Raw genomic sequence first — 14,733 nt, 5'->3', positions numbered from 1 at the left:
ACTAACGATATATACATGACCTTGTAATAACACACCACCGCGCACCTGTACGTGTGTACACATACCGCGGACAGGTAAACAATATCGCTGTTTATGGACACAGCGCTATATAAAATCATAATTACAACAATTAGTGACTACAAATATGATAATAACATCTTTCATGGGTTTAGGTACTCACCGCAAGCCACCGAAACGTTAATACAGTTATCAGACAAGATCATGCACCTAACAAGGTAAATACATTACTATTATTATTTCCTTTATTTCCTCAATTAATTATAAAGGGTTTACAGAAATTAATGAACTAACAAAGATATAAACAATAGTCGCAACTACACCATACTATAGAACATAAGATGTATTGATGGACATTACAATTATTACATGTAATTTGTAATAGCGAAAAGAATAGAATTAATATAGTGCGCATTATTACAATACATTACAGCTTGATATTTCTACAAATGCTATTAGATAAGGTCATGTATTATTAAATCGGTTGATTATGGTAGATTAATAAATTAACGTAAATGTCACAGATGGTGTATAATACAAACATAATTAATATTATATTTTCAGTAAATCAATTTCTAAAAGTGTTGACTCATTCAGATAATTTTAGGACATTAGTATGGGTATGTAATGACTAATTCAAACACAAAAATCATACATATTGCATAAGACTCCGGAATATACATGTTTAAGTAATTTCAGTTACAATTTTGACATTATTTAGTATTTTTCTAAGAATAATTCATGATATACCACTTTGTACAATATTTTTGTAAACAATAATAATTGCATTTAATCTTAAGTCCTCCACTTCATTTTGATATTAATATTCCACCAAGAAAAATATCCAGTTGATGATAATTAGACATGGAATGTAGATAAGCAACATCAACTATTTCATTCACAGTACGGATAATACCCCATAATTCTTCTCTCAAGAGTTCTGTGTGGGAACATCCAAGTACATTGTAATTTATTACGGCCACTTGTGCGTATACAGTGGTCAACTTGTCGCCTTTAGAAATAAACATTCGCGATTTTTAAAAATGCGTCGTCGCGAATAATTAAAAAAAATCGCAAAACAGTGACTCATGGTATGATTTGACAATGCATTGTCATAGTTTCCATACAATCTGTATTCATTGGTATATAGGGTGAATTATATAAACAGTTCTCCAGGTCATACACCCTGGTAGTTGAACACGTTTCGAGCGAGCTTTAATTTGTCAGTAATATGCAGTGTAGATTATATCCGTCATATCTTCCCCAGTAAATTGAAGTATTAACACTAGAGATTCTTGTAAAATGTTCTTCTTGCTAATGAACACGGTGATACAGTATACTGTGACAGCTGTGCAGGGTTCCTTGCTCATTGTTCTTCTGCATTTGTAAGCAATACTCCCCGCTACTGTCACAATAAGAACAATTACCAAACGCTTGCTCCTACATATACAGTGGAAGCCGTAGGTATTGATCTCAGGACAGGGATACAGTAATAAAATTGCATATACATGTTTTCATAAAGTTCCATCCAAATATCCACAGCTCAATTTCAGACGGTGAAGGAGTCAGGATAAAAAATCAGTAAAACAAACTTCTAAATGAACCTTTTAGTAATAAACACCTGTACATATGTTTATATGTCTACATTTTTACATTGGATGCTATTTGTTGTTATCACGTCCAGATCCGACAGACGTCACCTTGCGCTATTGATTAACGGTGAATTCCTTGTTACTATAAATACATCTTTTAATCAAAACGTCTCGTCTCTTTTATTTACGGCTCATGTGTCCTTCATAGTTCATTCATCATTGTACAAACATTGTTTTTAATATGTTCCAAGTACTTATCACATGTGTCATATCATATTATTTCGTATTTGGAATCTCGCTTGTTGCCTTTCAAGTACGCTCATTCTTTTATCGCTCCTTAAAGATGCTCCACCGCCGACAGAGCATAAATGATATCCATCAATTGAACAATAACTGGTGTTTAATCGTGTATATATATGTCTAACTAACACAAAAAATATTTTTAAATAATTTATTTTGCCTTTGTTGCATGCGCAATTAGTACTTCATTCTATATAGAATATAGTGCCACGGAATTTTTTCGGGATGCAATTAATTATTTTTTATATTTTTAACTACGAAGTTAAATTAGAAGCTCAAACTTTTCAATGGTGGTAATGGTGTAAAGTAAGTAACTTTTGTAACTGAAGAAAAAATACCAAATCGTCTGGTCCTGTTTTTGATAGTGAAAAATTATCATTTGTCAGCGGTGGAGCATCTTTAAAAAGTCAAGTCAGATTGTCAGTTATTTGTACCTTCCCAACCTTTACGAAAATATTGTTGGATGTGTCCAATTGCTTCGATTTTTGTCTCTTTAGATTTTATCTCTGAATAATGAAACACTTTTTAATGATAAAATCTCCGTTTATGCTTCGCTTGAGACGTAGTTGTGGATGTAGACAATTATTTTCTTTCTGAAAATAGCAAGAGCAAGACCAGCAGAACTTGTAATAAAGATATATGTAATCTATTGTTGTTGGTTAAAGTCAAATTTTAAACTTAAATGTTGACAACACAATTACGAATTTGAAATGAGTTTAGTCTGTGGCGGGTTCTGATGGGAAAAGTGCATGTTTAAAACTGTATAATGTGAATATAAGTCATGTGCAGTGTTGTATAGAAAATTTCGAATAGACCAACACATTTTGTATTTCGGTGGTAAGAGTCATGCACTGTTATACTGTACAGTTGTTGGATTTCGTGGATGTAAAATTCGCGATTTGCTGTTCGGAACTTATCAGCGTGGATTTCTTCTCGCGAAACATCTTTGTAGCCTTTAAAAGAGTCATTCGTAGGACTTGCTACAAATACGTAAAACCACGATTTTCATAAACTTCGCGAGGTATAAAATTTCACATATTTGGATGGATTGGTGATTTTAAGCGAAATTACCCCCCCCCCCCCCCCCCCCCGCGAATATTAGCAACTATGTAGTATCGTGGAGGGATGTATACTTTATACTTTATACTATATACTATATATACTTTTATTTACAGTCTCTGTATGAAACGTTTAGCTATGATAATCATATTCTACCCAACTATGTCTGTCTTTTTATTAGACTATGAAATGATTACACAGAGCATTGACATGTCCAGACGATATTTGATGCTTTTATCGCGACAAAATCAATGCTGTATGCAGTGTGCGTGTTTTTGAAAGACACATATAACATTTTCCTTTTTGTGCTCTCCAAGGTTGCCTCGGCCAAGGCCGACATTAGATTCTCTATTCATTTGATATCCCTGATACACTTCATAGCTCCGACACAATTGTACAAAAAAAAATGTACCTATACCGGTATCTATTGCGACCTTTGAGTATCATGTTGCATGAATAAAAGTCAGTACGGATAAGGATGAAGAATCCTGAATTTTTTTGGGAAACAGCATCCTCTTACCATTCGAATCCAGATACGGTATTTCTTCCCCAGTGAGTCTACCTTGTTGTCTCCGCACTACACGTGTTTACTTCTTTTCTTACTCACCACTGCAGTATTATATGTTATCCTTTTGAAAACATTCATTGTGAAATTTTTCACTTATTTCTTGCTTTCCAATCAGTTTTGGTTTTTTGTTGTATTGGTTTTGTCCCTCTTGGTCTTTTCCGTCGCCGATATTTTACCTAACACTCTCTTGTATTTAACACTACTGAATTAGGTATGTAATTTTAAACACCCCGAAATCAAGCGAAAGTCGCCTTCACACGACTGAGTGCATATCAACAAAAAAATCCGCATCTATATTTTAATTTTCAGACACTGACATTGACGAGGTCTGCGGGTGTTCAAACTCTACTGCTCCTCTTACAAAACTACAACAACAAATGATTACGAAACGACTCCTCAAGTAGCATGATTTAATAAGGATTAACGCCGTTTGTCAGGTAGGTATGCTGTATTCGTCGGTATGATGATATTTGTATGCTGATGTGACATTCCAGAGACATTGACGCATTACGTGTGGCCATCATCAAATAGGATTAGTCACAAGTTTTAAACTTAAAATCCGTCTTCTCCCGTAAAAGGTAATGTTGATATATACATATGAAAGCATATTTAGTCTAAATGATGATTATATAAAGTATCAAAACTTGCTTTAAGATAAAATTTACAATTTATTTCAAGTATGATCAAATATCTCTGTACCCGCATGTCTGAATAGAATATAATTACTGTAGAGTACAGAATCAATTTGTAAATATCTAACTCTAGTCCATCGCTAAATACATAACACGTTAAAAATGAGTAGTGCACCTTTGTTCAAAGTACAGTAATATATACAGTAAGCACAAATAATATCCATTGAGTTAGGCATATGTTCCGTAATTATATAGTTTCTAGTTTAATTATAACATAGTGCGAAATATTGTATAATTTTATGTATTATGTTTCTGTATACATGGAGATGAACTTTACACTTCTTCAGCGGTCAGCAGACTGTTGCTTATTACTTACATTTGTCCCATTCAGCTGGAGTTGTAGAACCAATGTGTTTTCACATTTTACAACATCAACATATACATGTGTATATCGTTCTGTGAATGCTTATTGGGGTCACCAGTGTAGTTATGTAAACAAACATTTATCTACCATGGATGCAATAGATCGTTACATATATCAAGAATACGTTCTTCTTCATCAACGAAGTCCCTATGATACTATTAACAGTGCCATTAGTCTCACAAAGTCTTAAAATTGTATTATATATGTAGTTATTTTAACTTGTCAAAATATGTTTGCCACATTCCATCTTGCATGTGCAGTGATTCGTTCAATGCACAATTCAATACTCAATGTATGTAGCAGACGATATCGAAAGTGACTCGTTCAGTTGATTATAGTGCACCAGATCCATTAAAATGTATAATTAGAAATGTTTTTAAAAACTTGAAAATGTGTTAGTGATAGCATCAACAAAATTACAAGTATATATGCACTGTCTAGACCCAGTGTATCGAAATCAACGAAACGTTTCGTTGATCATTATGTGCAATTTAGTAATTGAACGTTTTAAGATGGGTTTAGAGTTTTATTAGTTTAACTTCCAGTCAGGGTCATGTAAGGACGTGTCAGGTTTGTTGGTGGGGGAAAACCGGAGTACCCGGAGAAAAACCATCAATCGCGGTCAGTAACTGGCAACTGCCCCACTTGGAATTCGAACTTGCGACCCAGAGGTGGAAGGCTTGACATCTTTTAAAACCACTCGACCACCGCGGCGCCTTTTTAAAGATGGTCCGTCTAACTTCAAATCATCGAAAAATTTTCAGCGAGTTAAATGTGTCAGTTCATGATGTTGAATTCTTTTTAAAAACGCGAAGGTGGCAATATACAATTTATAATACCACTTATCTTTTTGTCCACTTTTGCCGTGAACTTTTATCAAATCTTATATTAAAACCAAATCCGTATTCTCACAGCGTATCAAAGAGGATCGGACAGCATCTCACATGGGATCACTTTGATGTCTTTTTAAATTGACCAATCAAATTAGCAACTCCAATTTTCTTAACGGCGACGAAACAATTTGTAGGAGCTGTCAAAATTAGTTTCTTGTTTGTGGTCGGTTCGCTCAAAGAACATACGACATACCGATATGCATATGCATGTTGTGAAGAAATTTCGGTTAAAATCCAGCGATGAATCTAGGTGGAGAAAACGCATTTGGCTTGATGAGTGAGGCAAATATCTTATTTACTTTTCTGTCAGGCCTCTATTTTAACTTGTAGACGCGAAACCATAGAAAATTAAGAAACTGGAACATTGTGTTATAGATTTGTGGATTTTTGTGTTTTACGTGTGTATGAACATGTAATTTGTTTTATTTAACAGTATACGATATATTGCATCTCCGGACTGTCATCGATTGATCCATACACGATACATTATTCTGCATCGGTAAACGAACTATTAAATGACTATATTATGTTTTTAAGCTATTATGTATATACAATTGATAATTTGTGAAAATAAGAGGTCTAGAGGGCCTGCATCGCATCGCTCACGTGGTTATGCTAGGTAATTTTGAGATGACCCCCCCCCCCACACACACACCTTAGAGTTCACATTCACAGCTCATTCGCACATCCACTTAATTGATAGCGATGCCTTATTTTTGTCTTTCCGATATAGCACAAAAAAAAATATAAATTAAAGGTAATTGTATACTTCATCGCAGCCTATCTCATCGAAATTCTGGACAATGTAACATATCAAATACAGTACGCATTGGTCCTTTTTAAAACACGAACGCCCATAAATCGTTGTCGTTGATAAATCTCCATGAGGATTCACCAACTATCTCATTCGGCATACATTTTCTTTATAACGTTTTAACTGTCTTAGGCCATGCCATAAAGGGCGTATTCGGGTTACACATGGAAGGTAGAGAAAATTTTAAAGTTATGAGTAGTTCTATAAAACATATCGTCTGCTGTAGGAAGGAAAAAGATTTGGTACCTAACTCGTAACAGTACAAACCTTCTGTTGTCGAAGGGGTTACATTTTTATTAACCGTACGTCTGATACTAAAGGGTTCGGAGGCCAAGGGCTGGGGTTCATTAGAATAAAATTGGTTATAGTTTAAAAGACACTTCACTTTAGAGGTCAGGCTTTGTCCTTGAACTGGATTCAGCTTTTGGAACTTTGTTTTTAGGCTTTCAACATTTCTATGAAATTTGAGATCTCCATCTTATTATTATATAACCTTTACTGGTAATATCCATCAAAACGGAAGAGAGATGTGAAACAGGAAAAATACTATATCATTTAGGATTTAGCGCCCTAAGAAATTAAATAACTGACACATCTACTCAGAACTCTATGTCCTCGATCAAATTGGTGAGCTATGCATGCCACCATGACTTCTTGTTTGGCTTAAGCTCCCAAAATGAAATAGGTTATAAAACATTCATCAAGTGATAAATATGGTGGCATATGTCTGCCATCGAGTTGCCGACTTACGACGTAATGAAATATGTCAACATCTGCGAGATCACGCGCGTTCTCTCTTAGTAATCTGTTTCGGTGCACACGCACTATTCAAGATGCCGGCAAAAATAACTGACATGTGGGTGTCACTTCTGAGCAATAACACCACTAATAGTCGATTGTTCGACTTCCTATATTAAACGAGTAATATCTTGTATTTATTATGACGCCATGTAAATTTAGTAAGGCGACATATTCTTATGTTTATGTTAACATCTTTTCATATTATGTCGACATAAAGTCTGGATAATGTCGACATTGTTAAGTCGCATGTGGGCAACTTGATGGCAGAAATATTCCACCGTGCATAAATCACGATTACCTGAACCAGTGTTAATGCCAAACATTCTATGCCAAAATGACTTTCGACGTGAAAAAAAACCGCCCTAATTTGTCACATGATACCACTCTTTATAGGTCACATGCTACTCTGACAAGATAAATCCGGAAGAACTTACGCACATGGAGACCGGAAATTGAATTGAGCTTTGCCAATAGGGTACTTCCGCCGAATTTATAAACACTAGTTCGGTAGTTAGTGAAGATCGAGTGGGTCAACATTCACGGTAAGTTCAAATTATCATTAATGTTCATTTTGTATATGTATATGACACCGACATTTATGAAGTTTTGCATGGTGGAAAAAATATTTAAGCAATTTTATACAATTATTGATATCAAATACAATTTTTTTCACATTTGGCCGACTCTTAGTCGACATTTTGGTAGTATATTTGGTATAATACACACATGCGTTGATTTACCTATTTAAAAAACAACAGTGTGATAAAACAATTCGAGACAAATGTAAACATTGAAAATGTTTAGCTACGCTGGTATTTGTCATGACGTCACATCTAGGTAGATCTTGTAATAAATTATCCTCTTTAGAAGATAGTAAACAACACTCACATTTAAATGTACCCCGGGTAGGTTACAATGTTTACAAGTCTGCCTGGCGTATGTTTTTTGTCTAGCGTAACTTAATCTTTTAAAACAAATAAGTTAATATGTGCGGAATAAGCACGTTCCCTTCTTAACCTTCAACTCTCTCTAGTGGTAGCCGATCGGACTCTCTCTCTCTCTCTCTCTCTCTCTCTCTCTCTCTCTCTCTCTCTCTCTCTCTCTCTCTCTCTCCCTCTCTCTCCCCCCCCTCTCTCTCTCTCCCTCTCTCTCTCTAAACAACTAGCCCTAGAGAACCAACAGATGATATATATTATATTATTCAATATTTACATTTTACGACAGGACTTCCATTACTCTAATGATATTATGCAGCCTTGACTTGGTGCAGTAGTGTTACGAAAATAACTGCTGGTGTTATACGACTTATCAAATGTACGTCCTATCAAAACATGTGGTGATTGTGTGCTTAAGGAATGGGTGTATTCATGTCGTGTCCTATTGCGATATTTAGCGATCCAACGACTTTTTATTTATATCGCTAATAAAATCGTCTAATTGACGTAATTACATACTGTCAAAAGTGGGAGGAGCTTAATTGAACAGCGAATGATGACGCTTCACGTAAGGTAGAATTATTCATCCGCGACGACAAAAAAGTTCAATATTTTAGTGTAAAATAAACATGACAAACAAAGTAAATTTCAGAGATAATTTTATTTAATCAGATCAGAACTGTAAATATATATTCAATTTTGCTAAAAGTTAATATATAGCGTAATAACATAAAGAATTTGTACACGGCCACATGTGTGAACTCGGTGACCGTTATTGTGCAGCGAGGCGAAGCTGACGCACGCTTACACACTGGAGTTTGCCGAAGTTGTGGAAATACCGATTTTCAAGTAGCTCAATGTGTTTGAATTGTCGTCTGACTTGACGTTTTTACATCCTTGGGAGCCATGTGATTATATAATCTACGCTTAGATCCATATTGCCATCGATAGATAAAACAAATTCACTTGTGTTCGATGGATACAATGTATTTGTGGTGACGCGGAACTGTCAACACGTGGATTATTAGCGGTGCATGTTTTATAATACACATGATTAAATACTCAAAGAACAAAGACAAGAGGATATGTTTATAACTGACCTCTATCACAGGGTCTCACACCCGTCTACCCAAAGACTCGATCGTAGGACGAACATAGGCACAGAGGTAATGTTTACATTTGACACCCATCATTTTTAACAAAAATGAAAGCACGTCGCCCCGGTCGGGATATTTTTCCGTTTTCTTTATACAATTGTTAATTTAAAAATTGTTTGAATCATATATAAATATAAAACATGTATATATTGTTACTTTTTTCCAAAATTCTATGAAAAAACAACAATATACACGTAATGTTGCGTCAAAATGTAAACAAAGCCATGTGTTTTTTTTTTAAAAAGTAGTCCTTTTACGTTGCACAGAACATTTCCTTACGCAAGTTCAAAGTTCAATGTTACCATGCAGTTATGGTAAACAAAATCGGCTAGTATTAGCGTATAGTGACCAAGCATAGCAAGTGTAAATATAAACATGTGAAACGACTACTTTTCACATCTTTCTGTACCATCAGTGGTACAAAAACATGTGAAAGCGTGGTACAAAAACCTATGAAAGGGTCTGAGCTTTCACATCTTTTTGTCCCATCAGTGGTACAGAAACACGTGAAACCGTGGTACACAAAGACGTGAAATGAGCATTGGAATGTTGTTATCAAACGCCATGACCTGACCTGACCACGAACAGCAGGAGTTTGATCACAACAAGCATAAAATGTCGTTGAGCACTTCTGAGGAAAACCAGAAACGAAACTATTCTGCTATTTTTCGGGTGAACTTGGGGCCTAGAAATGTTAAATAGAACCTGTATGATGTGGTCATTCTTATAATGTAGACAAATAAATGAGATATGGTTGCCACGATTATCGTATTTGTCTAATTGTTTTATGGTGTTTTCCATGAAGGTGTATGCAATCTAACTGTTGACAGCTTTATTAGGAAGTCATTTGTCAAACTCAGTAACCTTTGAGTCTCTCGCCTTTTACATGTTTCTGTACCATGGCTGTTTTAGGCCGTTCTTTTGGTACAGAAAGATATAAAAGTGACTGCTCACATAAATACTGCGTTCACATCTTTGTGTACCATGCTTTCATATGTTTTTTACCATCTATGGTACACAAACATGTGAAAAAACTGTACCGTGATAAAAAGCGTTACAGCTTTTTCATATCTTTTTGCCAGGCTCCTGTCGGCCATCGTAGAAAACAGATACCAAACGTTTTACATTAATCCGATATTCGCATGTGTGATAAATGTCGGTTTGTATTTCACGATCGAACTTATGAAAACATTTCAGGGATCGGATTTCTGTGAATCTAATAGCCTAAAGTGTTTTCAATTTGGAGATTTTAACCAGTATATGCCATACCGATAGCAAACAGTTTACCGACTTTAATGCATTCCTTAAATAAATTGCCTGTCTGTATTTTTAATTTTTTAAGAGAAAATTAAGTTTCTATATATAGTAATAAGTTACGTAACGCTTGGGTTCTATGTTCAACGATAAAATGTAAAGCATTAGTAGCTTTAAATATGAAACATAATTATTAGTCAGCAATTAAGAATGAAGAGAAACTGAAAGTGGATTTAACTTAAATTGAGTGAGTTGTATTTTATTTTTTATTCAATGATTCACGAAATACACAATATACATGAATGACAAATTCAATTATTTCCTTATTATAGCGTTATCAAGTGCCTTAGATTGGCGTCTTTAATGATGTCCCTTTCCTTTGTTGGAAATGAGGCTTTCCCATTTATGATTGGATACGGCCATGAACTTGCGCATCATTATGACTATTCAATATTCATAAGTCAATCTTGCTAATTGTAACGAGCATTCCCATTGGCTTAAACTACAGTTTATTGGTTTATAACCTGCGAATTGTGTCGTCGTTTGTAATGACATTGTATCCATAGTAAAATAGCGTAGTGATATCTTAGAGAAAAGAGTTCTTCTTAAAATTTGGAATAATTCTGGATTAGATTGATTTTAAGGATGAACTTAAATGATGTTTAATGTTATGGGGCAAAATGTGCATAAAGACCATAACATAAAAATCTTTTCAGGTTAATCCTCAACTTGATCAATCCTAAACAACTGGAGCTTGATGATAGTTTTCTTGACTCTCCTAACATACCCCCCTAAAGGCGGATGACTGGGGGAGGAGGGGGGGCCCAATCATCCGCCTTATCTGCAGCTCCCATCTCAATCTTGTTCTGTCCTGACATATCCTTGTGGAGTCCATCGTAATCCATTAATTAATTACCCCTGCGCTCGTTTAAAATTGGTAGCGTTACAGTTGATAAGAACTGCACATCCAGCTGTAATTGAGCCAAAGTTAAACGAGTCTTTGATTTGAGTTATTACTTGTGAACTGTGGACTGGTACAGATGTTACAGTCTGTTTACAACACATGGGTATTCAGAGGCATTGCTTCTTGTCCTCAACCTCTGGGTAAGCTAGTTCGAAACCTGCTTGGAACAGTTGCCAATTTCTTCGTTGGATTTATCGGGGTAATCCGGCACATTATTAAATGACATTTAAACAAAACAAACACTAAATCCTAGGATTAAGATAAAGGAAGACAAGGAAGAAATTGTCTTCTTTATTGAAATACATATTGTATGTAAAGATTCAGCCAAGGTACGGTTTCGCTTTCTGAATCACTATGGTAACATGCCGTTTTCTCGCTTGGTACTATCGCATGCGGTGCAGAAATCAGTTTTAGTACGAATTATGTTCGTATAGACCAATGTGAGAAACAGTATCACTGTTAGAAATGGCGTTATGTTGTAAAATTGTGACAGGATGAAAATTCGTGTGTCCCATGTATATAGCGCCCCACTCTCTCCCGAAGAAAGATTTATTAAACTGTAGTACGTGTTTTGGCACCAAATGTTGATAGCGAGATTCAACTTTAACTTATCAGCTGTTAACTGGTTTAAGAAATGAGATACTTCTTAACTGGTGCATGTGAATATTATCTTACCCAAACAGTCCTCCTCGCCCAACGGCAGCTGGCGCTCGACAACATTTCACTATCATTGGATCAGACAACTGGCGTTTTTTGAAGACGCTTAAAATAGCTCAACAAATATATATATATATATATATATATATATATACTAATTTATTATGCCACCTGAGACTTAGTCTCAAATGACATATTCTTATAGCATTTTGTTCGTTGTGATGCGTCGTGTGTCCATAAACAATTTACATTTTCGACTTCTCTAAAATTAATGAAGCAAATTCACTGAAAATCTGCACAAACCAATCTCCTAATGCATAACGCGAATTCAATATGTTCCATATCCCCAGAGGCCTTTGGGTGGGCGAAAAATAGGTGGAATCAAATATTCTTCACAGATTGAAAAGTAATTTTACCCTCTATATCCCTTGAAGATTTCATGGCCCTAGGACCTCAGATTTTACCCTGGGAATGGGTCATTACTTGCTTCAGTTAATATACAGGTGAATGACATTTTTTAACACTAATTTGGTCAATTTCCAGAGGAACTGATCATGAGTCAAAATTATAGAGATAGCGTTTAATTAACGTTGGCCCTCCGTTTCCCTCTTGGGCCTGGGGACACAAGGGGTCAAAAAGACTAATATCTCATATCTTCTTCTGAATTCACATATGTGATGAAATCAAATACTCTTCGTGGATTAAAAGGTCAGGTTTAGACTGTTGCCACATATTGAAACCACTATACATGTATAAATTGTTCTGACTTGAAGAGCCGGATTGTGTGACAATACTAGTGTTTACACGTTTTGTATCAATCTGTATCAGAACTCAGGTGACCTTTAAGTCTGTGAGCCTATTGTTAAAATGCTGTTAAACTGCAAATTTCCTCCGTGTTTTTATCTTTAATCACTAGCAACTATCTATTACGAATCTTCAAATTGCGCGCTACGACAATATGAAATGATTGACTCCAAACTTGACGTTGACATGTTGACATGATTGACGTTTATATTGTAACAGTAACAAACGAATGTACGTGTATCCAGCAAACTTTTTATTTCAACCATGACCAGCGTTTGTACTTATCGCACGTTCATGTCAAAAGGACATTTACCAGAGATGTTAATTTCAGGAGTGGTGTAACACACGAGGCGGATGTTGATTCCGGATATGACGTTTGGGATTGTTTGTCAATAATAATACATCAATGTATCGTGAAGATCATATAAGATAGATATACTTTACATGACAACGAAACCAAGCAGGTAGGTTGTGTATTATACACACGAGGCAATAGTACACATAAATAATGATTGGTACATGTATATATGCTACCAGTTAGACTGGCCGCCATTCTCTAGAGTATTTAAAAAAAATCATTTAAATTTGGTTTGATTACTTTTATCTGTACTGCATGTCTGATATAAGTTCAAAACTAGGGGCTTATCAAAAACTTAGGGTCTGGTGACCAGTCTAGATACCAGCGTATCAGTTATTTTTTTAAATCATTCGATATGATACAACGATATCTTATTCATTTTTTCCAGCGGTATTCTATTTTATATGTCCATGGTAAACAAACTCTAATTATAAATAAATTATCACTGTACATGGGGATTCATGTTAAAATGTTTTTTGTTTTTGTTTTGTTAAGACCAGATAACTTTATCGCAGTATTCAATATGGATAAATAATTTAGTATAAATCATGTAAAACTACGTTCCACTTATGAATATCTTAGTTAGGTCATTTGGTAAATTCATGTCGGCAGACGATGTCATACCTTGATATAACGACCAAAATCAGTGGTTCCACTGCAGTTTCCTCAGTCGCCTAAACAATGTCCTGTAGAGCTTTCTGATTACTTAGGACACATACTTATAGTAAAATCAACAACTTCCCCTGCAAATCTCCGTAAGAAGGGCAGTAATGGATGCGCTTGAGTAACTTAGGCTTGAGTAATTTCGGCTTGAGTAGCGAAGCTACGGGCGATGCACACGCACGCTCTCGCTGACCATACGCATAGGGGGCCAGACGCCTTGCTACCACGCTTTCTTCTTTTGTAAATGTGTACACACGAAATGTAATTTAATGGACAGGGCTTATACCGAGTGTTTCCTGTGGACATAGGGATAGGACTGGACACAGATCATTAGACTTTGTGAGATATAATTACCGGAAGTGGGGGTAAGTACTTGTGCACTAAATACAGGGATTACGATCTTACTATTTTATATCCTTTTAACAAAACCTACCTTTGACATGCATGTAGATATCATTTGGAGGTGTTCAGCGGGATAGACGGACACGTGTCTAAATAAATGATTTGTGTGTGCAAGTTTAATTTGAAGTAAATGTGATGTACAAACCTTTCTTATTCTTCCAGACTTTAAAGATTAATTTAGAAGAGGAGATTCATTATGGTAAGTTATTTAGTACAATGCAAATACATGTACTACAGGGTACTATATATATATACTATTTAGCATACACTAGCTGTATACATATACGTACACGTGTTTGTTTGACCTAGATGTTCCTTATCACTGAAAACTGTTGAATTGCAGAGCCCTCATATTTGTGTTAGCAGGTTAGCGGGCATTGAAATAGCTGATGCGATAAAGATATTTTGTGCATGCGAGAGAAAGCAGACATTTTATCA

At 35.4% G+C, this 14,733-nt stretch overlaps 1 protein-coding gene across 7 annotated transcripts in view; it reads left to right on the top strand.

Moving 5' to 3' along the window:
* Positions 1 to 220: 220 nt before the first annotated feature.
* The window catches only part of LOC138314333 (solute carrier family 23 member 1-like), a 36,205-nt gene continuing 21,692 nt past the window's right edge, over positions 221 to 14,733 (top strand). Inside the window, exons 1-6 of one of the 7 annotated variants that reach the window (XM_069254621.1) lie at positions 3,445 to 3,521; positions 3,847 to 3,974; positions 7,495 to 7,643; positions 13,204 to 13,336; positions 14,171 to 14,258; positions 14,458 to 14,494. In XM_069254621.1, the coding sequence (XP_069110722.1) occupies positions 14,492 to 14,494 (3 nt within the window). In that variant the 5' untranslated portion in view covers positions 3,445 to 3,521; positions 3,847 to 3,974; positions 7,495 to 7,643; ... (1 more) ...; positions 14,171 to 14,258; positions 14,458 to 14,491. Of the gene's footprint in view, positions 237 to 3,444; positions 3,522 to 3,830; positions 3,975 to 7,494; positions 7,644 to 12,649; positions 14,259 to 14,457; positions 14,495 to 14,733 lie in introns of those variants that run through there. The other 6 variants (XM_069254618.1, XM_069254622.1, XM_069254617.1 and 3 more) reach the window with 6 other exon arrangements.

This window comes from Argopecten irradians, chromosome 2, assembly GCF_041381155.1.
Source record: "Argopecten irradians isolate NY chromosome 2, Ai_NY, whole genome shotgun sequence".
NCBI classification, from domain to species: domain Eukaryota; kingdom Metazoa; phylum Mollusca; class Bivalvia; order Pectinida; family Pectinidae; genus Argopecten; species Argopecten irradians.
The sequence above is the reverse complement of the archived record's forward strand: the minus strand, read 5'-3'. Positions and strand labels throughout refer to the sequence as shown.